This window comes from Mobula birostris, chromosome 26 (genome assembly GCF_030028105.1).
Source record: "Mobula birostris isolate sMobBir1 chromosome 26, sMobBir1.hap1, whole genome shotgun sequence".
NCBI classification, from domain to species: Eukaryota; Metazoa; Chordata; class Chondrichthyes; order Myliobatiformes; family Myliobatidae; genus Mobula; species Mobula birostris.
This window is the reverse complement of record NC_092395.1, coordinates 52,141,705-52,165,395: the sequence shown is the minus strand read 5'-3', so window position 1 is coordinate 52,165,395 and position 23,691 is coordinate 52,141,705. Positions and strand designations below refer to the sequence as shown.

Genomic DNA, 23,691 nt, shown 5'->3' with positions numbered 1-23,691 from the left:
CCAGCTCCTTCAGTTTCTCCACCAATGAGCAACTTGTTGACGGGGTAGACCTGCAGTACGTTAATGTTCAGCAGGGTCTTGCAATGTGAAAAATTATGTTTTAAATAGACAATAGCACCTTTGGTTGACCCCTGTAGAAGCCTCAGCATCCGAGCATAGCACCATCTTACTGGAGGTCAGTTGTAATTAATAAGTTATTAATTAAACTTTGCTAATGTATATTTAAACTTGGTTTGCCAGTATACCAATTTTCTGATACCAATGCAGTGGTCATTTAAGTCTTTGTTCACACATTAAGACTGTTGGTTCAAACTGAATAGTCATAGAGTTATCTAGCACTGAAAATAGGTTCTTAGGCCCAACTTGTCCTTGCCAAGATATCTGTCCAAATTGGTTACACTTGCCCGTGCTTGATTTACAATGGTAAAATTACTGCTACTTTTCTCAATAGGTTCGACAGGTACATTTAATGTCAGAGAAATGTATACAATATACAAACGTTTGTACATCCTGAAATTCTTTTCCTTTGCAAACATGCACAAAAACAGACAAGTGCCCCAAAAATGAATGATAGTTAAATGTTAGAACCTTGAAGCATATTCTCTGTTAAGGTCACCATTTGATTATGCCACATGGTCATTATTATGCACTCAGGTTGAATCCACAATGTATTGTTCCAGGATACTGAGTCAAGAATATCTTTAGCAATTTGTTGCTTTTTTCCCCTCTGTAATATAATGATATTCATGTCTGTGACGAAGGCCCGTCACTAACTATGGACAGCACATAGCGCACTCGAGCAGTAATAGTGACTGGGTCTGAACCAGAGCTGCTGCATGGAGCTGTCTCATATAGAGGCAGCAACAACGTGCACAGGTGTGCTGATGGTGGAGGATACCACCTTTAATTGGATACTTGAGTTAATTAGCTTTTGGTTGGTCTAGGGTGAGGGGCTTAGCAGTTATAAGCCTCAGGTTACCAAGGCCTTGGGGTTAGTTCTCTCTTGTGTTTAGTCTGAGGGTGGCCATATATATATATTTTTTTTTTTTTAATTTATTTATATATATATATATATATATATATATAGTTTTTTTTCCCCAGTTTTTGTCTTGTTTTGAGGTAAGTAAAAGCAGCTCAATCTATTTTTGCGACTCAAGCCATCTGGTTATTTTTCTTAAACAATTGACCCACAATCAATTGAGGGGAGGGGTGGGGGTGGGGGTGGGGGTGGGGGAGAGGGGGTGGGGGAGAGGGGTGGGGGAGAGGGGAGGGGGAGAGGGGAGGGGGAGAGAGGAGGGGGAGAGAGGAGGGGGAGAGAGGAGGGGGAGAGGTGGGCAACAGAGAGCAGGACAAGATAGCAGGAGTGAGAGAGAGAGAGAGGTAGGTGAGTGGGTGAGTGGGTGGGGGGGCTGAGAGGGAGTCGGGGAGAGGAGCTGGGGATAGACCGGGGGAGTAGTAGAGGGAGACCGTACGTAACGGTGTGTTAAGGTGGAGGGGGAGAGCGCGGCGGGGGAGGGAGAGAGAGGGGGCAGTGGAAAAGAGCGGGGAAATGGGAGAGTGTGCGGGGAAGCGGGTAGAGCGGGGGGGAGGGAGGGAGAGCGGGGGGAGGGAGGGAGAGCAGGGGAGGAGGACGGGGGAGAAGGGAGCAATGAGGGAGAAGCGGGGATAGTGAGGTGGGGGCACAGGGGACAGAGAGGCGGGGCACAGGGGACAGAGAGGCGGGGAGCAGGGGGACGAGAGGCGGGTGCGCAGGGGGACGAGGGGCGGGGGAGCAAGGGGACGAGAGGCAGGGGAGCAAGGGGACGAGAGGCGGGGGGAGCAGGGGGACGAGAGGCGGGGGGAGCAGGGGACGAGAGGCAGGGGGAGCAGGGGACGAAAGGCAGGGGGAGCAGGGGGACGAGAGGCGGGGGTGCAGGGGGACGAGAGGCGGGGGTGCAGGGGGACGAGAGGCGGGGGTGCAGGGGGACGAGAGGCGGGGGTGCAGGGGGACGAGAGGCGGGGGTGCAGGGGGACGAGAGGCGGGGGAGCAGGGGGACGAGAGGTGGGGGCAGGGGGACGAGAGGTGGGGGCAAGGAGATGAGAGGCGGGGGAGCAGGGGGACGAGGAGATGAGAGGCGGGGGAGCAGGGGACGAGGAGAAGAGAGGCGGGGGGAGCAGGGGATGAGGAGAAGAGAGGCGGGGGAGCAGGGAGGCAGGGGGAGCAGGGGGACGAGAGACGGGGGCAGGGGGACGAGAGGCGGGGGGAGCAGGGGGACGAGAGGCGGGAGGAGCAGGGGGATGAGAGGTGGGAGGAGCAGGGGGACGAGAGGCAGGGGGAGCAGGGGGATGAGAGGCAGGGGGAGCAGGGGGACGAGAGGCAGGGGGAGCAGGGGGACGAGAGGCGGGGAGCAGGGGGAAGAGAGGCGGGTGGGGGAAGCCAGGCATGGGGGAATACAGCCGGGGTGGTGAACAAAGAGGGAGAGAGCCAGAGGTGAGGGGGTGAGGGAGAGAACCAGCGACAAGGGGCGAGGAAGAGAACCAGTGGCAAGGGGAGAGGGAGAGAACCAGTGGTGAGGGGTGAGGGAGAAAGAGCCTGAGCGAAGGGGAGGAGAAAGCGAGACAGAGAGCGAGCGAGCGCGGGGAGAGAGAGAGCACTCTAGGAGTGGGATAGAGCACGAGAGAGAGTGCGAGGAAGAGAGAGAGAGTGCGAAAAAGAGGGGAGACTGATCAGACACCACTAACAAAATGGCAGTCATAGGCAGGTGTGCTTACAAATTCTCATTTTAACCTCTGTTAACTCCTGAGAAAGATGGGAAGTTCCAGGAAAGTTTGTATCCATCCTGTTTGCAGTTTTGGTGCAGGAAACAGAATCTGTACCTTTACCACATCCCCCTTGGACTGGGGATATTACACAGCATTTCATCCAACATCTACATTGGCTGTCTGGAGATCATGTGACAAACAGTAACCCTTATGGGTTTCCTCACCTTACATCTTCTCCTTCCTCCAACGGTGACAGACAGATTGTGCATTTCTCCTCAACTTCTGATGCTTCTTTCCTTTCCTCACTGGTCTCCAGTGTCCTCTGAAATATAGAACATCGAATATTGCAGCACAGTACAGGTCCTTCGGTCCACATTGTTTTGCCGACTATTTAACCTACACTGAGATCAATCTGATCTTTCCTTCCTAAATAGGCATCCATTTTTCCATCATCCATGTGACTATCTCAAATGCCCCTGATGTATCTGCCTTTAATACAATCCCTGGTAGGGTATTCCACACACCCACCACACTGTAAAGAACCTACCTCTGACATCTCCCATACCTTCCTCCACACACCTTAAAAATATGCCACCTTGTATTAGGAATTTACACCCTGGGAAAAGGTCTCTGGCAATCGACTCTATTTGTGCCTCATCATCCTGTAGAGTTCCATCCTCTGCTCATCCTCCTTTACTCAATAGAGAAAAGCCTTAGCTCACTCAACATATTTTCAAAAGACATACTGTACCTTCCTGTCCAGGTAGCATCCTGGTAAATCTCTTCTGCACCCTCTCCACATCCTTCGTATAATGAGGTGATGACAAAAGAACACAATATTCCATGTGGTCTACCTAGGGTTTTATGGAGCTGCAACGTTACCTTGCGGCTCTTAAATTCCCCTGATTAATGAAGTCCGACACAATATATGCCTTCTCAACATGCCTATCAACTTGTACAGCAACGTTAAGAGATCTATGGACATGGATCAAGAGAGTTTAAACTAGAATTGCTGGGGGGGTGGGGGTGGGGGAACCAAACTGAAGTGATGGAGGAAAGGGAGGTTGGCTCACAAATAGAGAAAGTTTGGATACAGTGCAAAAGGGAGCATAGGCAGTTGATAGAGATAGAGAGGTGATAGGCGCTCAGTCCGATGGTTTGAGATGTGTCTATTTTGATGCGTGGAGTATAATGAATAAAGCGGATGAGCTTAAGAGTGTGGATCAGCACTTGGCGCTAAGGTGTTGTGGCCATTACAGAGACTTGGATGGTGCAGGGGCAGGAATGGCTACTTCAAGTGCCAGGCTTCAGATGTTTCAGAAAGGATAAGAAGGGAGGCAAAAGAGGTGGGGGTGTGGCACTGTTGATCAGAGATAGTGTCACGGCTGCAGAAAAGGAGGAAATCATGGAGGGGTCCTCTACAGAGTCTCTGTGGGTGGAAGTTAGGAATGGGAAGGGGTCAATAACTCCAGTGGGTGTTTTTTATAGACCACCCAATAGTAATAGGGACATCGAGGATCAGATAGGGAGACAGATTCTGGAAAGGGGTAATAGTAACAGGGTTGTTGTGGTGGGAGATTTTAATTTCCCAAATATTGATTGACATCTCCCTAGAGCAAGGGGTTTGGATGGGGTGGAGGTGGTTAGGTGTCTTCAGGAAGGTTTCTTGACACAATACACAGATAAGCCTACAAGAGGAGAGGCTGTACTTGATCTGCTATTGGGAAATGAATCTGGTCAGGTGTCAGGTCTCTCAGTGGGAGAGCATTTTGGAGATAGTGATCACAATTCTATCTCCTTTACCATAGCATTGGAGAGGGATAGGAACAGACAAGTTAGGGAAACGTTTAATTGAGTAAGGGGGAAATATGAGGCTATCAGGCAGCAACTTGGAAGCATAAATTGGAAACAGATGTTCTCAGGGAAATGTACCCAAGAAATGTGTCAAATGTTCAGGGGATATTTGCGTGGGGTTCCGAGTAGGAACGTTCCAATGAGACATGGAAAGGATGGTAGGGTACAAGATCCGTGGTGCACAAAGGCTGTTGTAAATCTAGTCAAGAAGAAAAGAAGAGCTTACGAAAGGTTCAAAAAACTAGGTAATCATATGAATCCCTAAGATTATAAGGCTTATAAGGCTCGCAGGAAGGAGCTTAAGAATGAAATTAGGAGAGCTAGAAGGGGCCATGAGAAGGCCTTGGTGGACAGGATTAAGAAAAACCCCAAGACATTCTACAAGTATGTGAAGAGAAAGAGGATAAGATGTAAGAGAATAGGACCAATCAAGTGTGACAACGGAAAAGTGTGTATGGAACCAGCGGAAATAGTGGAGGTACTTAAAGTATACTTTGCTTCAGTATTCACTACAGTCTTGGTGATTGTAGTGATGACTTGCAGTGGACTGAAAAGCTTGAGAATGTAGATACTAAGAAAAAGGATGTGCTGGAGCTTTTGGAAAGCATCAAGTTGGATAAGTCACCGGGACCAGATGGGATGTACCCCAGGCGACAGTGGGAAGTGAGGGAGGAGATTGCTGAGCTTCTGGCGATGATCTTTGCATCATCAATGAGGACGGGAGAGGGTCCGAAGGATTAGAAGGTTGCAGATGTTGTTCCCTTATTCAAGAAAGGGAGTAGGGATAGCCCAGGAAATTATAGGCCAGTGAGTCTTACTTCAGTGGTTGGTAAGTTGATGAAGAGCCTGAGAGGCAGGATTTATAAGACCATAAGACAAAGGAGCAGAAGGCGGCCATTTGGCCCATCGAGTCTGCTCTGCCATTTTATCATGAGCTGATCCATTCTCCCATTTAGTCCCACTCCCCTGCCTTCTCACCATAATCTTTGATGCCCTGGCTACTCAGATACCTATCAATCTCTGCCTTAAATACACCCAATGACTTGGCCTCCACTGCTGCCCATGGCAACAAATTCCACAGATTCACCAACCTCTGACTAAAAAAATTTCTTCGCATTTCTGTTCTGAATGGGCGTCCTTCAATCCTTAAGTCATGCCCTCTCGTACTAGACTCCCCCATCATGGAAAACAGCTTTGCCACATCCACTCTGTCCATGCCGTTCAACATTCGAAATGTTTCTATGAGGTCTCCCCTCATTCTTCTAAACTCCGAGGAATACAGTCCAAGAGCAGACAAACGTTCCTCATATGTTAACCCTCTCATTCCCGGAATCATTCTAGTGAATCTTCTCTGTACCCTCTCCAACGTCAGCACATCCTTTCTTAAATAAGGAGACCAAAACTGCCCACAGTACTCCAAGTGAGGTCTCACCAGCGCCTTATAGAGCCTCAACATCACATCCCTGCTCCTATACTCTATTCCTCTAGAAATGAATGCCAACATTGCATTCACCTTCTTCACTACTGACTCAATCTGGAAGTTAACTTTAAGGGTATCCTGTACGAGGACTCCCAAGTCCCGTTGCATCTCGGAACTTTGAATTCTTTCTCCATTTAAATAATAGTCTGTCCGTTTATTTTTTCTGCCAAAGTGCATTACCATACACTTTCCAACATTGTATTTCATTTGCCACTTCTCTGCCCATTCTTCCAATCTATCCAAGTCTCTCTGCAGACTCTCCGTTTCCTCAGCACTACTGGCCCCTCCACCTATCTTCGTATCGTCAGCAAACTTAGCCACAAAGCCATCTATTCCATAATCTAAATTGTTGATGTACAATGTAAAAAGAAGCGGCCCCAACACGGACCCCTGTGGAACACCACTGGTAACCGGCAGCCAACCAGAATAGGATCCCTTTATTCCCACTCTCTGTTTCCTGCCAATCAGCCAACGCTCCATCCACGTATGTAACTTCCCCATAATTCCATGGGCTCTTATCTTGTTAAGTAGCCTCATGTGTGGCACCTTGTCAAAGGCCTTCAGAAAATCCAAATATACAACATCCACTACATCTCCCTTGTCTAGCCTTTTGGTAATTTCCTCAAAAAATTGTAATAGGTTTGTCAGGCAGGATTTTCCTTTAAGGAATCCATGCTGAGTTCTGCCTATCTTGTCATATGCCTCCAGGTACCCTGTAACCTCATCCTTGACAATCGATTCCAACAACTTCCCAACCACCGATGTCAAGCTAACAGGTCTATAATTTCCTTTTTGCTTCCTTGCCCCCTTCTTAAACAGCGGAGTGACATTTGCAATCTTCCAGTCCTCCGGAACCATGCCAGAATCTATCGACTTTTGAAAGATCATCGCTAATGCCTCCGCAATCTCCACAGCTACTTCCTTCAGAATACGCGGGTGCATTCCATCTGGTCTGGGAGATTTATCTACCTTTAGACTATTCAGCTTCCTGAGTACTTTCTCTGTCGTAATTGTGACTGTGCACACTTCTCTCTCCTGCCACCCTTGAGTGTCCAGTATGATCATTCATGAACATTTGGAGAGGTATAATACGATTAGGAACAGTCAGCATGGCTTTGTCAAAGGCAGGTCGTGCCTTACAAGCCTGACTGAATTTTTTGAGGATGTGCCTAAGCACATTGATGAAGGTAGAGCCGTAGATGTAGTGTATATGGATTTTAGCAAGGCATTTGATAAGGTACCCCATGCAAGGCTTATTGAGAAAGTAAGGAGGCATGGGATCCAAGGGGACCTTGCTTTGTGGATCCAGAACTGGCCTGCCCACAGAAGGCAAAGAGTGGTTGTAGACAGGTCATATTCTGCATGGAGGCTAGTGACCAGTGGTGTGCCTCAGGGATCTGCACCGGGACCCCTACTCTTTGTGATTTTTATAAATGACCTGAATGAGGAAGTGGAGTGACGGGTTAGTAAATTTGGTGATGGCACAAAGGTTGGGGGTGTTGTGGATAGTGTGGAGGGCTGTCAGAGGTTACAACGAGACATTGATAGCATGCAAAACTGGGCTGAGAAGTGGCAGATGGAGTTCAACCCAGATAAGTGTGAGGTGATTCATTTTGGTAAGTCAAATATTATGGCAGAGTATTAATGGTAAGACTCTTGGCAGTGTGGAGGATCAGAGGGATCTTGGGGTCCGAGTCCATAGGACACTCAAAGCTGCTATGCAGGTTGACTCTGTGGTTAAGAAGGCATACGGTGCATTGGCCTTCGTCAATCGTAGGACTGAGTGTAAGAGCCGAGAGGTAATGTTGCAGCTAAATAGGACCCTGGTCAGACCCCACTTGGAGTACTGTGCTCAGTTCTGGTCGCCTCACTATAGGAAGGACGTGGAAACCATAGAAAGGGTGCAGAGGAGATTTACAAGGCTGTTGCCTGGATTGGGGAGCATGCCTTATGAGAATAGGTTGAGTGAACTCAGCCTTTTCTCCTTGGAGCAACGGAAGATGAGAGGTGACTTGATAAAGGTGTAAAAGATAATGAGAGGCATTGATCGTGTGGATAGTCAGAGGCTTTTCCCAGGGCTGAAATAGCACGAGAGGGCATAGTTTTAAGGTGCTTGGAAGTAGGTACAGAGGAGATGTCAGGGGTAAGTTTTTTTTTTACGCAGAGAGTGGTGAGGGCTGCCGGTAGCGGTGGTGGAGGCGGAAACAATAGGGTCTTTTAAGAGACTCCTGGATGGCCACATGGACCTTAGAAAAATAGAGGGCTATGGGTAAAGCCTATGTTGTTCTAAGGTAGGGACATGTTTGGCACAGCTTTGTGGGCCGAAGGGCCTGTATTGTGCTGTATGTTTCCTACGTTTCTATCCCTTATCAGTCTGACCCTCATGCTGGCCATCCTCCTGTTTTTTATTTATTTAGCAATATAGTGTGGAGTTGGCCCTTCCAACCACACAACCCTAACAACCCCAATTAACCCTCACCTAATCATGAGCCAATTTACAAGGACCAATTAACCTACCTGGTACATCTTTGGACTGTGGAAGGAAACAGAAGCATCCGGGGAAACCCATGCATTCCACTGCAAAGACGTACAGAAACTCTTTACAAACGGTGCTAGAAATGAACTCCTAACCACTACACACCGTGAAGCCGTGTTCTTCACATACATGTAGAACACTTTGAGTTTGTTTATTTATTTATTGGTTAATTTATTCATTGAGATGCAGCACCGAGTAGGCCCTTCGGGCGCTTTGAGCCGCACCGCCCAGCAACCCCTCATTTAACCCTGGCCTAATCACAGGACAATTTACAAGGACCAATTAGCCTACCCGGTACATCTTTGGACTGTGGGAGGAAACCAGAGCACTCGGAGAAACCCATGTATTCACCCATAAACTCCTTACAGACAGCAGCGGGGAAATGAACCCGGGTTGCTGGTACTATAATGCATCATTCTTAATCCTATTTGCCTCAGCCTTCTCATGCTCCCTTCTAGCTCTCCTAAGTCCATTCTTCAGCTCCTTCGTGGGTTCCTTGCATTTCTGAAGTCCTATTTCCCACAACCAGTTTCAAATATGATTGAACCTGGTTAAGAGGGATACAGCCCAACTCTTACTTTATCACTTCAGTGCCATCTATATACGTACTCTGCTTAGGGCAGGTCATCAGATGATATTGATGAGTCTGCATACCACCTCATCCTAATACCACAATATACACAACCAACCCACTGGCAACTCAGTAACTCCTGCAGACAGCAATGATGAGACTGTTGTGACAGAAAGAAAACTCTCACCTTTTCATACTTGTGCAGGAACGTGCATCTCTCAATGGTGTTTTGTGTTGCTCCATGGTTTAAGTCACTAAATTGATCTTCCAAATGCAGGAAGTCCTCAAAAATGAAAGAACAAAAAAGCAACTTTGAGTTGCGGTCTTCAAAAAAAATTCTTGGTTTACAGCACATCACCACTCACTGAACCTGCAGAATCATGACAACAATAAAACAAGCTGGAAAAATTTATTAATTTGGTATTTAAGAGGAGAAATCACAAACTTCCTGATACTGTGGGCCATGTCTTTCTCAGTGGTAACACCCTCACATCTGGTCTTATTTTGAAAATCAAGAGGTGCTGGTCTACTGTGAAACACTAACACCCTTCCTCAAAGAACTGAATGACTTACAGCTGGCACATTAAAGCACTGAAAATTCCACCAACACTGCTTTTACAAAATCCTCCAAATTCACTGCCAGGACAAATGAACCAAGGTAGGTGTCTTCTTCCAGGCCAACACCCCACTTCCAGCACTTAGGCCCTAATGCCAATCAGCCAGCTTGAGAGGTAAAGCCAACACCACACTCCCAAACCTAATACACTTTTCCAAGCTCCGAGGTAGAGAGCGGTCAAAATTGTGCTTGCTTCCCTCAAGCAAGACAAAATAAAGCAAAATGGCCACCTGGACCTAGGAATCTGCAGACCAGGCCCATTTAAAGCAGGGGTTCCCAACCTAGGGTCCATGGAATTTTTGCTTAATGATATTGGCTCATGGCATAAAAACAGTTGGGAACCCTTGATTTAAAGTAGAGGAGCATTTCAGATGGTACTGAGAAAATTTGTGTGCCAGGAACGCACAGAGCCCAGCAAAAACAGTGTAAGGTGATAACTACCCTACAAGAAAAGATCAGGTTACTTGACTGGATTACACTACAGGTCTCCCAACAGTCCACATGAGATACAGGAGCAAATAAATCACAAGGAGGTGCAAGAGGAAGAGAGTTACTGGGATTTTAACTTTCCTGCTATTAGCTGGAATTGTCTTAATGTGAAAGGATTAGACAAGATTGAAATTTTTAGAGGGAACTTGTGCCAGTAGGTATATAGCCCCCACCCCCTGCATGATGTGTGCTGGACCTAATCTTAGGGAATGAGGCCGTAAAAGGTGAATGAAGTGTCAGTGGGTGAGCAGTGACCCTGATAAAAATAGATAGTCACAGTCTTTTCTCCATGGTGAAAATATAAAAACCTCAAGTATGCAGCTTTAAAGTAAGGACTACAGAACTGAAAGAATAGTGTGTTGAACCTAGCTCCATACAATATCTCCTGCTGAAATATTATAGCCATTCCATTTCTTCTCAGAAACTGGACACCAAGCTCTTCTTTTGCTTAAAAAACACATCCAGAATCTGGCTTATCTCCCATTGGAACTATTAGAGCACTCAGTGTAGCAGAATTCTGCGCCATGAGTAAATTGAAGTGTTTGTCTGAATATTCTACAGAACTTTCAACCTGCCCTCTCAGTGTTAAACAGAAGGTGGAAATGGGATGCGCAGACAATATTCATCAGATTTTCACTCAGGAGCGAAGTTACATTCTTAGGCTGACTGTTTGATCACCATCTATGGTAAATATGTGCTAGGTAACAATGAACTTCTGTTATTGTCCACCTCCAGCAGGTGTGTTTACCTGATATCCCCTGTGCACCATGACGTGGCTCTGCATCGCTCGCAGTCCATGCTGAGGAAAGACTTGCAAATGAGGGTGAATGAAGATATCGGGCATTACCTGGCAGAGCAAACATGGCAGTCACTGTACATTCCCCAGTAGTTTCACAGTCTTACCCGCACAGAAAACATTCATCCACAACTTTAGAAATGCCTCAGATTCACTTTTCACCACCAGCAATGGGATAAGAATTGAGATAATTCATTAAGATGCAACCTATTGTGAAAAAATACAACAAATCCCCAAGTACTAGACCCTTACTCATAATTGCATTCTCATACTGCAAATGATGAAATATGATGGAAACAACTAAATTATGGAAAAAGAAAAAATGTTGGTGTTGTTGAATGGGAGTCAGCTTAAGTTGTAGAAGTATATCAGTGAGGCAGTAAATTGGACAGTGCAATGGTAGAAGTAACTTAACCCTGATGGGTGTGTGAGGGGTGATGAATACCAAAAAATATTCTGAAGAATCTCTGACCTTAAATGTTATTGTTTCTCTTTTCACAGACACTCCCTGACCTAGTGTGTTTTTACCAATATTTTCTGTTTATATTTAATTGCAAGGTGATTAATTTTATAAAGGCTGATGATGATTGGACATAAATCCGGGTTGGTGGCGCTAGAGAGAACATGAAGCACATAAGTTAATGAGGACAGCCCTTAACTTATTGTCCGTTTGACAATAAGTACTCCTGTTTGAGTACTGTTTGTGGGGGGGGGGGGGGGGAGAGAGAGATGGCCTACCTGGGGAGAAACAACAGAGGCTGGCAAAGAGGCTCATAAGGGCATGGAAAGGAAAAAGGCAGCAGTAACAGGGGAGTCTATAGTTAGGGCGTCAGACAGTCGATTCTGTGGACGCAGGAAAGAAGCACGGATAGTAGTTTGCCTCCCAGGTGACAGGGTCCAGGATGTTTCTGATCACGTCCACAATATCCTGAAGTGGGAAGGTAAACAGCCAGAGGTCGTGGTACATATTGGTACCAACGATGTAGGTACGAAAAGGGAGAAGGTCCTGAAAACAGACTACAGGGAGTTAGGAAGGAAGCTGAGAAGCAGGACCTCCAAGGTAGCAATCTCCGGATTACAGCCTGTGTCACGGAACAGTGACTACAGGAATAGAGCGAGTTGGAGGATGAATGCGTGGCTGAGGGATTGGAGCAGGGCGGCAAGGATTCAGACTTCTGGATCATCAGGAGTTTTTTTGGGGCAGGCGTGACCTGTACAAAAAGGACGGGTTGCATTTGAATATGAGGGGACCAATATCCTGGCAGCGAGGTTTGCTAAGGCTATTGGGAAGAGTTTAAACTAAAATTGCTGGGGGGTGGGAACCGAACTGAAGAAATGGAGGAAGGGGCTGTTGGGTAACAAATAGAGAAAGCTTGGAGACAGTGCGAGAGGGAGGACAGGCAGGTGATAGAGAAGGGATGCGCTCAGACCGATGGTTTGAGATATGTCTATTTTAATGCAAGAAGCATCATGAACAAAGCGGATGAGCTTAGAGCGTGGATCAGTACTTGTAGCTATGATATTGTGGCCATTACAGAGATTTGGATGGTTCAGGGGCAGGAATGGTTACTTAGAGCTCAAGGCTATAAAATGTTTCAGAAAGGACAGGGAGGGAGGTGTGGCACTGCTGATCAGAGATAGTGCCACGGCTGCAGAAAAGGAGGAAGTCATGGGGGGGATTGTCTACTGAGTCTCTGTGAGTGGAAGTTAGAAACAGGAAGGGGTTAATAACTCCACTGGGTGTTGTTTTTATACACCACCCAATAGTAACAGGGACATCGAGGAGCAGATAGGGAGACAGATTCTAGAAAGGTGTAATAATAACAGGGTTTTCGTGGTGGGAGATTTTAATTTCCAAAATATTGATTGGCATCTCCCTAGAGCAAGGGGTTTGGATGGGGTGGTTTGTTAAGTGTCTTCAATAAGGTTTCCTGACACAATATGTAGATAAGCCTACAAGAGGAGAGGTATACTTGATCTGGTATTGGGAAATGAACCTGGTCAGGTGTCAAGTCTCTCAGTACGAAAGCATTTTGGAGATAGTGATCACAATTCTATCTCCTTTACCACAGCATTGGAGAGGGATAGGAACACGTTTAATTGGAGTAAGGGGAAATATGAGGCTATCAGGCAGCAACTTGGAACAGATGTTCTCGGGGAAATGTACGGCAGAAATGTCGCAAATGTTCAGGGGATATTTGTGTGGCGTTCTGCATAGATACGTTCCAATGAGACAGGGAAATGATGGTAGGGTAGAGGAACCATGGTGTACAAAGGCTGTTTAAAATCTAGTCAAGAACAAAAGAAGAGCTTACAAAAACTAAGTAATGATAGAGATCTAGAAGATTATAAGACTAGCAGGAAGGAGCTTAAGAATGAATTTAGGAGAGCTAGAAGGGGCCATTATAAGGCCCTGGCGAGCAGGATTAAGGAAAACCCAAGGCGTTCTTCAAGTATGTGAAGAGTAAGGGGATAAGATGTGACAGAATAGGACCAATTTAAGTGTGACAGTGGGAAAGTGAATTTGGAACCGGAGGAGATAACAGAGATAGTTAATGAATATTTTGCTTCAGTATTCACTATGGAAAAGGATCGGCGATTGTAGGGATGACTTGCAGCGGATTGAAAAGATTGAACATATAGACATTAAGAAAGAGGATGTGCTGGAGCTTTTGGAAAGCATCAAGTTGGATAAGTCTCTAGGACCGGATAAGATGAGGAGATTGCTGAGCCTCTGGCAGTAATCTTTGCATCATCATTGGGGTCAGGAGAGGTTCTGGAGGATTGGACGGTTGCAGAAGTTGTTCCCTTATTCAAGAAAAGAGGTAGAGAGCACCCTAGGAAATTATAGACCAGTGAGTCTTACTTCAGTGGTTGGTAAGTTGATGGAAAAGATCCTGAGAGGCAGAATTTATGAACATTTGGATAAGACCACAAGACATAGAAACAGAATTAGGCCATTTAGCCCATCGAGTCTGCTCTGCCACTCCATCGTGGCTGACCTATTATCCCTCTCAACCCCATTTCTTCCACCTTCTCCCCGTAACCTTTGAAACTCTGACTAATCAAGAACCTATCAACCTCCGCTTTAAGTATACTCAATGACTTGGCCACCAAAGCCAGTTATAACAATGATTTCCACAGATTCACAACCCTGTGGCTAAGGAAATTCCTCTTCCTCCCTGTTCCAAATGTATATTGCGCTATTCTTGAAAAATTATATACAAACAGCAGCCAGGATAAGGATTACAAATTACAGCAGGAGATAGAAAAGGCTTGTGAAAAGGGCAAGGTCATGATAACCATTGGGGATTTTAACATGAAAGTGGATTGGGAAAACCAGGCCAGTACTGGACCTTAAGAGAGGGAATTTGTAGAATGTCTAAGGGATGGCTTTTTAGAACAGGTTGTTGTTCAGCCCACTAGGAGATCAGCTTTGTTGGATTGGGTGTTGTGCAATGATCCAGAGGTGATAAGAGAGTTTAAGATTAAGGAGGGAACAGTGATCACAATATGATCGAGTTCACACTGAAATTTGAGAAGGAGAAACTAAATTCCAATATGTCAGTATTTCAGTAGAATAAGGGAAATTACAATGGCATGAGAGGGGAACTGGCCAAAGTTGACTGGTAAGGGACACTAGCAGGAAGGACAGCAGAGCAGTAATGGCTGGAGTTCCTGTGAAAAATGAATTAAGTGCAAAACAGACATATTTCAAATCAGAAAAATATTTGAATGGAAGAAGGACACAGCCGTGGCTGACAAATGAAGTCAGAGACAAAGCAAAAGCTAAAGAGGGCAGACACACAAGAAAGCTAGAGCTAGTGGGAAGAGAGAGGATTGGGAAGCTCTTAAAAACTTGCATAAGGAAACTAAGGTGGCCATTAGGAAGGAAAGGATGAATTATGAAAGGAAGCTGGCAACTAATATCAATTAAGATACTAAAAGCTTTTTTAAGTATATAAAGGGTAAAAGAGCGTTGAGGAACCAATAGAAAATGACACTGGAGATATTGTAACAAGAGGTGCAGAGGTGGCAGAGGAACCGAATGCCTATTTTGCATCAGTCTTCACAGTGGAAGACGTCTGCAGTATACTGGACATTCAAGGGTGTCAGGGAAGTGAAGTATGTGCATTGAAAATTATGACTGAGAAGATGCCTAAGAAGCTTAATGGTCTGAGTGGATAAATCTCATGGACCTGATGGAATGCACCCTTGGGTTCTGTAGGAAGTAGCTGGAGGGATTGCGGAGGCACTAATGATGATCGTTCAAGAATCGATAGATTTTGGCATTGTACCGGATAATTGGAAAACTGCAAATGTTACTCCGCAGCAGCAGAAAGGAAACTATAGACCTGCTAGCCTGATATCAGTGGTTGGGAAGTTGTTGGAATCTATTGTTAGGGATGAGATTACAGAGAACCCGGAGGCACATGACAAGATAGGCCACAGCCAGCACAGTTTCCTGAAAGGAAAATCCTGCCTCACAAACCTACTGCAAATCTTTGAGGAAGTTACAAGCAGGGTAGTCAAAGGAGATACAGTAGATGTGATGCACTTAGATTTTCAGAAGGCCTTTGACAAGGTGGCGCACATGAGGCTGCTTAGCAAGACAAGAGCCCATGGAATTACAGGGAAGTTACTAGCATGGGTGGAGCATTGGCTGATCGGCAGAAAACAGAGGGTGGGAATAAAGGGATCCTATTCTGGCTGGCTGCCGGTTACCAGTGGAGTTCCACAGGGGTCAGTATTGAGACCGCTGCTTTTTACGATGTATGTCAATGATTTGTACAATGGGATTGATCGATTTGCAGCTAAGTTTTCCGATGATATAAAGCTAGGTGGAGGAGCGGGTAGTGTTGAGAAAACAGAGAGCCTGCAGAGAGACTTAGATAGTTTAGGGCAGGGGTGTCAAACTACCCACGAAGGGGCCCAATGTGACTGTTTCTCCCTTCAACCTTCCATGAGCTTCCAGCACCGCAAACTTGCCGATGCAGCATCCTGGAAGCACCCCGACCACAGTCCAACTCTGAGTCTGTCCGAAAACTTTGAGCGTCCGACCAGCTCTCCAACACCGAGCACCATCTCTGCCAAGCCCTTTGACCCTGGCCCCGGCAACAGGCAATAGGTAAAAGCCGAGGACTTGGGGCCTTGCCTTCCGGAGATTCTCGACTGCACAGCAGCAGCAGCAGCGAAGCAGGCATTTCAGAAGTTTCTCCAGATGTTCCTCCGTGCTTCTTCACGTCTGTCTCCATCAAATCAGGATTGTGCACGGCATCCTACTTCACAAATACAATATTCCGCACAAATTTCCCCACGTAATTGAAAAAAACATTTGAGTACAACTCCTCTGCTCAACCAGCGGAACTTCAGTGTGGTAGGGTAGGCCGTGTCCAATATTACTTTCGGACAAAAGAGTGTCAAATTGCCGATGGTTGAGTCCCTTGGCTCTAATAAAATTAACCGTTTTGATTACTACATCCTTGACATTGTCCATTTTCAGGCTCCTGCTACATAACACCTCTTGGTGTATAATACAATGAAAATTCCAGAATTCCTGCCCTGGATTCTTTATCTGAACTTTCTCTCTGAGTTTCGCAACAACACCTGCCTTTTTCCCAACTATGGACGGTGCGCCATCTGTTGCCACGCTGACAGCGTGACTCCAGTCAACCCCCAGTCTGTCCAAGGCCTCAACGAGGCTGGAGAAAACGTTGTTTGCCATTGTGGTGTTTGTCATGGGCACCATCTTCACAAACGCCTCGGTGATGGTCAAAGATACATCAACACCACGAATAAATATTCCCAATTGAGCTACATCAGTCACATCGGTGCTCTCATCAATTGCAATAGAGAAGGCAGTAAATTTTGTCTGTTTGATTGCTGGAAGCAGGCTAATAAAAATTAGGTGCAGTTGTGTAACCTACATTTACAATTTGTTTCGTTAGGTCTATATTTATGTCTGCTAATGTTCAATTTCAAATGGTTTATTAATGGAAAGGGTGTGGCTTCCAAAACAATCTTAGCCAAAATAGCATAATTTTTTCTCTTTCTCATCACAACTTTCTTGTAGCCTACGACTGTAAGTCAATACCAATTATAAAAATAATGCTTGCTAGGCAATCTTCTTCATAAGAAATGAAATTCGTAAAGTGAAACACTTTGTAGTTATAGCAGAGACTGAGACACATGAGAGCAAGTTGAAAAAACGAAGGAAACGAAAGCTGTGGGAGCACGCACACGTGCACAACCGATCCGGCCCGCATGAAGTCGCATTTTGCCCAATCCGGCCCCTGACCTAAAATGAGTTTGACACCCCTGGTTTAGAGAAATGGGCAAAGAAGTGGCAAATGAAATACAATGTTGGAAAGTGTATGGTCATGCACTTTGGTGAAAGAAATAAATGGGCAGACTATTATTTAGATGGGGAGAGAATTCAAAATGCAGAGATGCAAAGGGACTTGGGAGTCCTTATGTAGGATACCTTAAGGTTAACCTCCAGGTTGAGTCGGTGGTGCAGAGGGTGAATGCAATGTTGGCATTTATTTCTGGAGGTATAGAATACAAGAGCAGGGATGTGATGATGAAGGTCAATAAGGTACTCGTGAGACCACACTTGGAGTATTGTGTGCAGTTTTGGGCTCCTTATTTTAGAAAGGATATACTGACATTGGAGAGGGTTCAGAGAAGTTTCACGGGAATGGTTCCAGGAATGAAAGGGCTACTGTATGAGGAACTTCTGGCAGCTCTTGGGCTGTATTCCATGGAGTTCAGGAGAATGGGGGGGGGGGGGGGGGATATCATTGAAACATTCCGAATGTTAAAAGGACTGAACAGATTAGATATGGCAAAGTTACTTCCTATGGTAGGGGAGTCTAGGACAAGAGGGCACGATTTCAGGATTGAAGGACGTCCATTTAGAACAGAGACACGTAGAAATTATTTCAGTCAGGGGGTTGTAAATCTGTGGAATTTGTTGCCACAAGCAACTGTGGAGGCCAAGTCATTGGGTGCATTTAAGGCAGCAATAGATAGGTTATTGATTAGCCAGGGCATCAAAGGGGTATGGGGAAAAGGCAGGGGTGTGGGGATGACTGGAAGAATTGGATCAGCCCATGATTGAATGGTGGAGCAGACTCGATGGGCCAAATGTCCTACTTCTGCTCCTATATCTTATGGTCTTATATACAGAATTAAAAGGGCTAAAACCTGACTGACATTTGCAGCTTGAGTAAATCGCGCTTGTGAGAATAATGTTACAAGATAACTAATGTGCTAACCGTGGGATAGATACAAGGAACAAAGGAGCACTTGTAGCATGAAACAGCTGGTCAAGGGCAGCGGTCCCCAACCACTGGGCCGCAGACCGGTACCGGGCCACAAAGCTTGTGCTACCGGGCCGTGAGGAAACGATATGATTTGGCGATATGAGTCAGCTGCACCTTTCCTCATTCCCTGTCACACCCACTGTTGAGCTTGAACACACGCGAGGTCATTACCCGCACGTCATCCACGTCAGCGAGCTTGAGCTTGCAGATGACGACGGGCTGAAAAGTATGTTTGACATAATATCTCTGCTGGCATTCCAGATCAAAGTCAAGGCTAAATATCCTGAGATAGCCACGAAAGCACTGAAAATGTTGCTTCCATTTCCAACACTTTTCTGTGAAACGGAGTTTTCTGCAATGAATGCAATGAAAACTAAATTGTGGAATAGACTGGACATAACGAACCCCCTTCGAGTATCGCTGTCTCCCATCACCCCTCGATAGGACCGTCTTGTTGCAGGAAAACAAGCCCAGGGCTCCCACTGATTTGGAGATATTGGTGTGTTGCAATGATTTTATATGTTCATACAGGGAAAATACGTGCTGTGTGTTTAACATTACTTAAAATGTTATGATGCTATTGACTTACTTATATAACCATATAACAACTACAGCACGGAAACAGGCCATCTCGGTCCTTTTAGTCCGCTACTCTCACCTGGAACCACCGACCCGCACTCAGCCCATAACCCTCCATTCTTTTCCTGTCCATATACCTATCCAATTTTTCTTTAAATGATAATATCGAACCTGCTTCTGCCACTTCTACTGGAAGTTCGGTCAACACTTACTTCAAGCTCCCCTGTCCTCCCCGATAATTGACTTATCACTATATTCTTGTGAGGAAAATATGCGCTGTGTGTTTAATATTAAATTCGTTAAGATAAACACTTTTAGAAACGAAATTGAGTGTATTAGCCACTTATCACCTATATCCGGGTCGTGATTAACACCCCCCTCCGAACAGAATCGCCAAAAACGGTTTGCAGAGAAAAAAATCGGCAGGTATACTCATGTGCACTGGTGCCCGCAGAAGGCTTCATGGTCATGGTAGTCTTTGTCGGGGTAAACACAACACATCTGACTGCTACTCTTGTCCGTTGGCAATCCTACCCCCCCAACCCCCCAGGTCGGCCGGTCCGCAAGAATATTGTCAATATTAAACCAGTCCCCAGTGCAAAAAAGGTTGGGGACCCCTGGTGTCTGGCAATAATTAGAGTAAGTATGTGATAAAAAATTTTTAACAAGCAGCCCCAGACAGTGCTCGGGGCTCACTTTGTTATAGATTTCCAGGTTCTATCGTATCAACTGAGACACAGACTTGCTAATAAACAGTATGTAATTTTAAGTAAACTGTGTTTGACAATTATTCCCTTTGTCTGAACCTAAAGTCCTCTGGTAGAGAGGCAGATCAACATCTTGATACAGCAGCGAGCAAGGTCCCAATATGTGGTAGACCCCTTGCCAAAACTGAAGAAGTGAACGGACGGACTGTTGGGGTGAATCAGAGATGAACGGGCCCACAAGGTAAGCTTTAACCTTGGTTCATCTTTTCTCTCGGACAACTCTGTTCCCTCATTTTGGCGGGAAAAATCCAAAGCGAACAAAGAGGAAATGGGTGGTTCGAGCCCCCAGAATAACTGAGAAATTCGAGTCTACTAGTAAGTCAATACGATGGGTGCGCCCTTGGACAAAGGTGGGGGGGCGGGGGGTGGGGGGAGTAGTCCACTACAGAAAATATTAGACAAATATCCAGACAATGAAAAGAAACTGAGACAAACGTTGTTCCAATTGTTTAAACATTTCGGAAAAGACAATTGGTCTGCAAGAGGTAAATTTAAATTTAATACAGCAGGCGGAACAGGGAATATGGAAAGGGCAGGCAGGGAAACAGTATGGTTGCCTGTTTGGCCCATGGCAGCAAGAGGCAGAAATTAAAGCAGACAGACATAAATTAAATTGTTAGGCTGATAACGCTAAGCGAAGAGGGATAGATGTATGTGACAAAAGACAATCCTAGGAGTTGGCAAGAGTTGAGACCGATTTGTGAAGAATGAGATAAGGGACAGAAACAGACAAAGAAGACAGGGTAAGAAACTGTATCAGAGACAAACATACTGGCCATGGAAGAATAAAGGGAAAAGGGAAACAGAAAATAAAAATAATACTGGGATACCCCGCCTCTATCCAGACATACCAACCAATTCCCCAAACGATACTGATGATGATTGGGAAATAATAATCCAACAACTGTTTTACCACAGTCCGGTTCCCCACCCCCATATAGTTCTTGCCCTGGTGCCTCAGTCGCCAACTCGACAGTCATTGCATCGCCACCCTCCAGAACGGCTGGGAAGCCCAATACCTGTTTCTGCCCACACGTGTAGTCAGACTGGACCCCTGAACAAGGGCCATTAGTTTTACCGGCACCAATATATACTGAGTATCAACTGCCCATGAGGACCGTTCCTAACCCATAATCCAGAGTGGTGGGACAAGCACCTACTATGCAAATCCATAAACCCTGGGCCCCTTCCAAACTCTGTGGTATATTGAATGCCGCCCCTGACAAAAAGGTCGACCCCCAAGGGTTTTGTATTATTTAAGAACTGTCCTGACTATTTATTCCACTAACTCCCGAGATTTGTTTCCCCTGGCTAAGGCTGCCCTTACTCCATCAGACATGATTGACCACTCAGCTCGGACAGGCAACTATGACCGTTAATCGCGACCAGGCAAACTGAGCCACGGATGACTGAAAATATATTGGACACCTTATCCCACATTCTGGCCCCTTCCATAGATGTAACTAAGGTTTTAGAATGTAAACCCAGGAAAGGTGAGACCCTTGATGATTTCCCAGAATGCTTTAATGCCATTTATTCTGCATGACTGGGAGATCCACTGTACACAGCAGTGAACCAGTCCCCACAGTACTGTGCTGTCCTCCTCCAAGCCCTGCCCAGCAAGGTGGCAGACAAGGTTAAGGTCAACAATATGAACTAGTCAGAATCCACTCAAGTACAACTTAATCGGGTTGTGATGGCCTTTTGGGATAGTCCTGAAAATACCCCCCTGACCAGAGTTAAGACGGAGTATGTGCAACAAAGGAGACCCACTTTGCCCATTCGCCAGGAGGAAGTCAGAGACTCCCATGGGATCCTTACTCACAACAGAATTACTCACCTCCTAATGCCATGTCTCTCGGGATGAATGCTACAATTGTGGCCGAAGGAGACACTGGCAGCGGGATTGCCCTGATGGCCAGCGGGGCCAGAGAAACACACCTCAGTCTGGGCCTCCCCAAGCCCCCTTTTCTGCTCACAACCCTTTTGTATGACAGACTGCCTTCGAGATGGCCATCCTCACCAACAATCCAGCTTATGAACCCCTCTTCACCCTCGCTGTCAGTGGACATCCTTTACAGTTTATAGTCCTTGCTCCTCCATACAAGTCAATTGTCAGTCAATTCCATCTACCCCCTTCTGATAAGACCGTGTCCCTCCAAGGATTTGAAGGTTCCGTAATTACATACACACTTACCAAGCCCCTTCCCACTTCCTAAGCATCCCAAAAGGAAGTTGAGTTCACTGACTGTGGCATGTAGCAGCAAGGGATGTACTGTGTGGTCTGGGGTTGCAAATCGAATGTGCCAACAAGGACGTATCGGTCTCTGGCCCAGTTACAATGCGACAGTGTCCTAATTTTGCCGTCCCACAGAGGTGGGCACTCAACCTAGATCCCGCAGTAATCCCATCTCCTGCCCCTCGAGACTCTTTTACTTTGGCCTGCGATTCTTCCAGTAATAATTCAGAGTTAGAATCCTTCTACTCCACTCTATTGCAGCAAACTTTCTCTGTGTGGGAGAGATTAAGGGCCCGCAGAAACTGCTCTTTTGGTAGCTATTGATCCAACCTTGTAGAAACAGTCCCACCTCGCTTTTCCACATATCATCCTTACTGTTGTGCCTCATCACAAACCAAAGGATCTAGGTTTTCTAGCCCACATCCTTGTGGACCAGGCTAACCTTCGGTGCTTTACCATCCAAGGTTTTCCCGAAGGAATCATTCACTACTACCTCGAACCATTTACCTTGACTGGCGTACTTACTTGGCATCAGTCCACTGCTCCAAAGGGTGATGTGGAACCTGAACTATGGAGTAAAATGGAGGTGGGAAGCATTAACATTGACCCTGTCCATATTGCCACGAGGGAAGGGGTAAAGTTACCCGATATTCCAAAATATCCACTCAAACCCGAGGCCGTGTCTGGTATTGAGCCCATGATCCGGTCTTTCTTACTGCAGGGGATCCTAGTCACATGCAACTCTCCCTGCAACACTCCTATTTCCCAGTGCAAAAGCCCGGATGTTTGGAATATCACTTAGTCCAAGTCCTTGTGGCCATTAACGATGTGGTTGCACCTATGTATGCTGTAGTACCCAACCCAGCCACCATACTGAGTTGCGTCCCATCTGACACCTCAGTCTTTTCCCTTGTGGATTTGCAAAACGCCTTTTTCTCCATCCCAATAGCCAACACGTGCCAATATCTCTTTGCCTTTACCTATAAACGCCAGCAATATACATGGACCCGCCTACCCCAGGACTTCATTCACTCTCCCACTCTCAGTGTCTGCTGTCTCAACTGACCACTTTCACACTCCCTGAGGGCTCGACGATCGTCCAATAAGTTGATGACCTTCTGATAGCCAGCTCCAGTGAGGAAGCATGTTGGAAGGATACTAAGCCCTTCTGAATTTCCTACATCACTGTGGCTACATTGTTCCTCCCTCCAAAGTCCATGGCACTCAGACCTCAGTGAAGTTCCTGGGTATGCTCATCTCTGCTTCTGACAGATCCCTCACCTCATAACCCCCATTGTTAATACCTCATCCCCCACCACACTGACTCAGATGCGTAAATTCCTGGGCCTTGTCAATTTCTGCCACACTTAGATTCCTGCTGTTGCCCTGCTCACTAAATCCCTCATCACTTATTCCGTGCCCAAATGCGAGACTCCCTTTCAACTCTCAGAGCAGATCCAAGAGGATTTTGCTTCCCTCAAGCCAGCCCTGATATCGCACCCCTCCTTGGGCTGGCCCCTGTATGATCGCTATTTTGCACTCTATGTGACAATCAAGGACAGGTGTCCTTTCCCAGAGCCATGGGGATCGACGACCTGTCACCTACTTCTCCAAGAAACTCGATCCGGTAGCTTCCGGCTTACCTCCCTGTGCTCATATTCTCCCTGCAGTATATGATGGTTCTGGCCGCGCGT

General features: G+C 46.1%; 1 protein-coding gene across 8 annotated transcripts in view; it reads right to left on the bottom strand.

The window, feature by feature from the left end:
• The window catches only part of LOC140188328 (E3 ubiquitin-protein ligase arkadia-C-like), a 172,318-nt gene that overhangs the window by 31,638 nt on the left and 116,989 nt on the right, over nt 1-23,691 (bottom strand). For 6 of the 8 annotated variants that reach the window (XM_072244476.1, XM_072244471.1, XM_072244469.1 and 3 more), the window contains 4 exons: nt 11,037-11,135; nt 9,371-9,466; nt 8,594-8,653; nt 2,967-3,064 (listed from right to left, as the gene is read on the bottom strand). In XM_072244476.1, the coding sequence (XP_072100577.1) occupies nt 2,967-3,064; nt 8,594-8,653; nt 9,371-9,466; nt 11,037-11,135 (353 nt within the window). Of the gene's footprint in view, nt 1-2,966; nt 3,065-8,593; nt 8,654-9,370; nt 9,554-11,036; nt 11,136-23,691 lie in introns of those variants that run through there. The other 2 variants (XM_072244470.1, XM_072244477.1) reach the window with 2 other exon arrangements.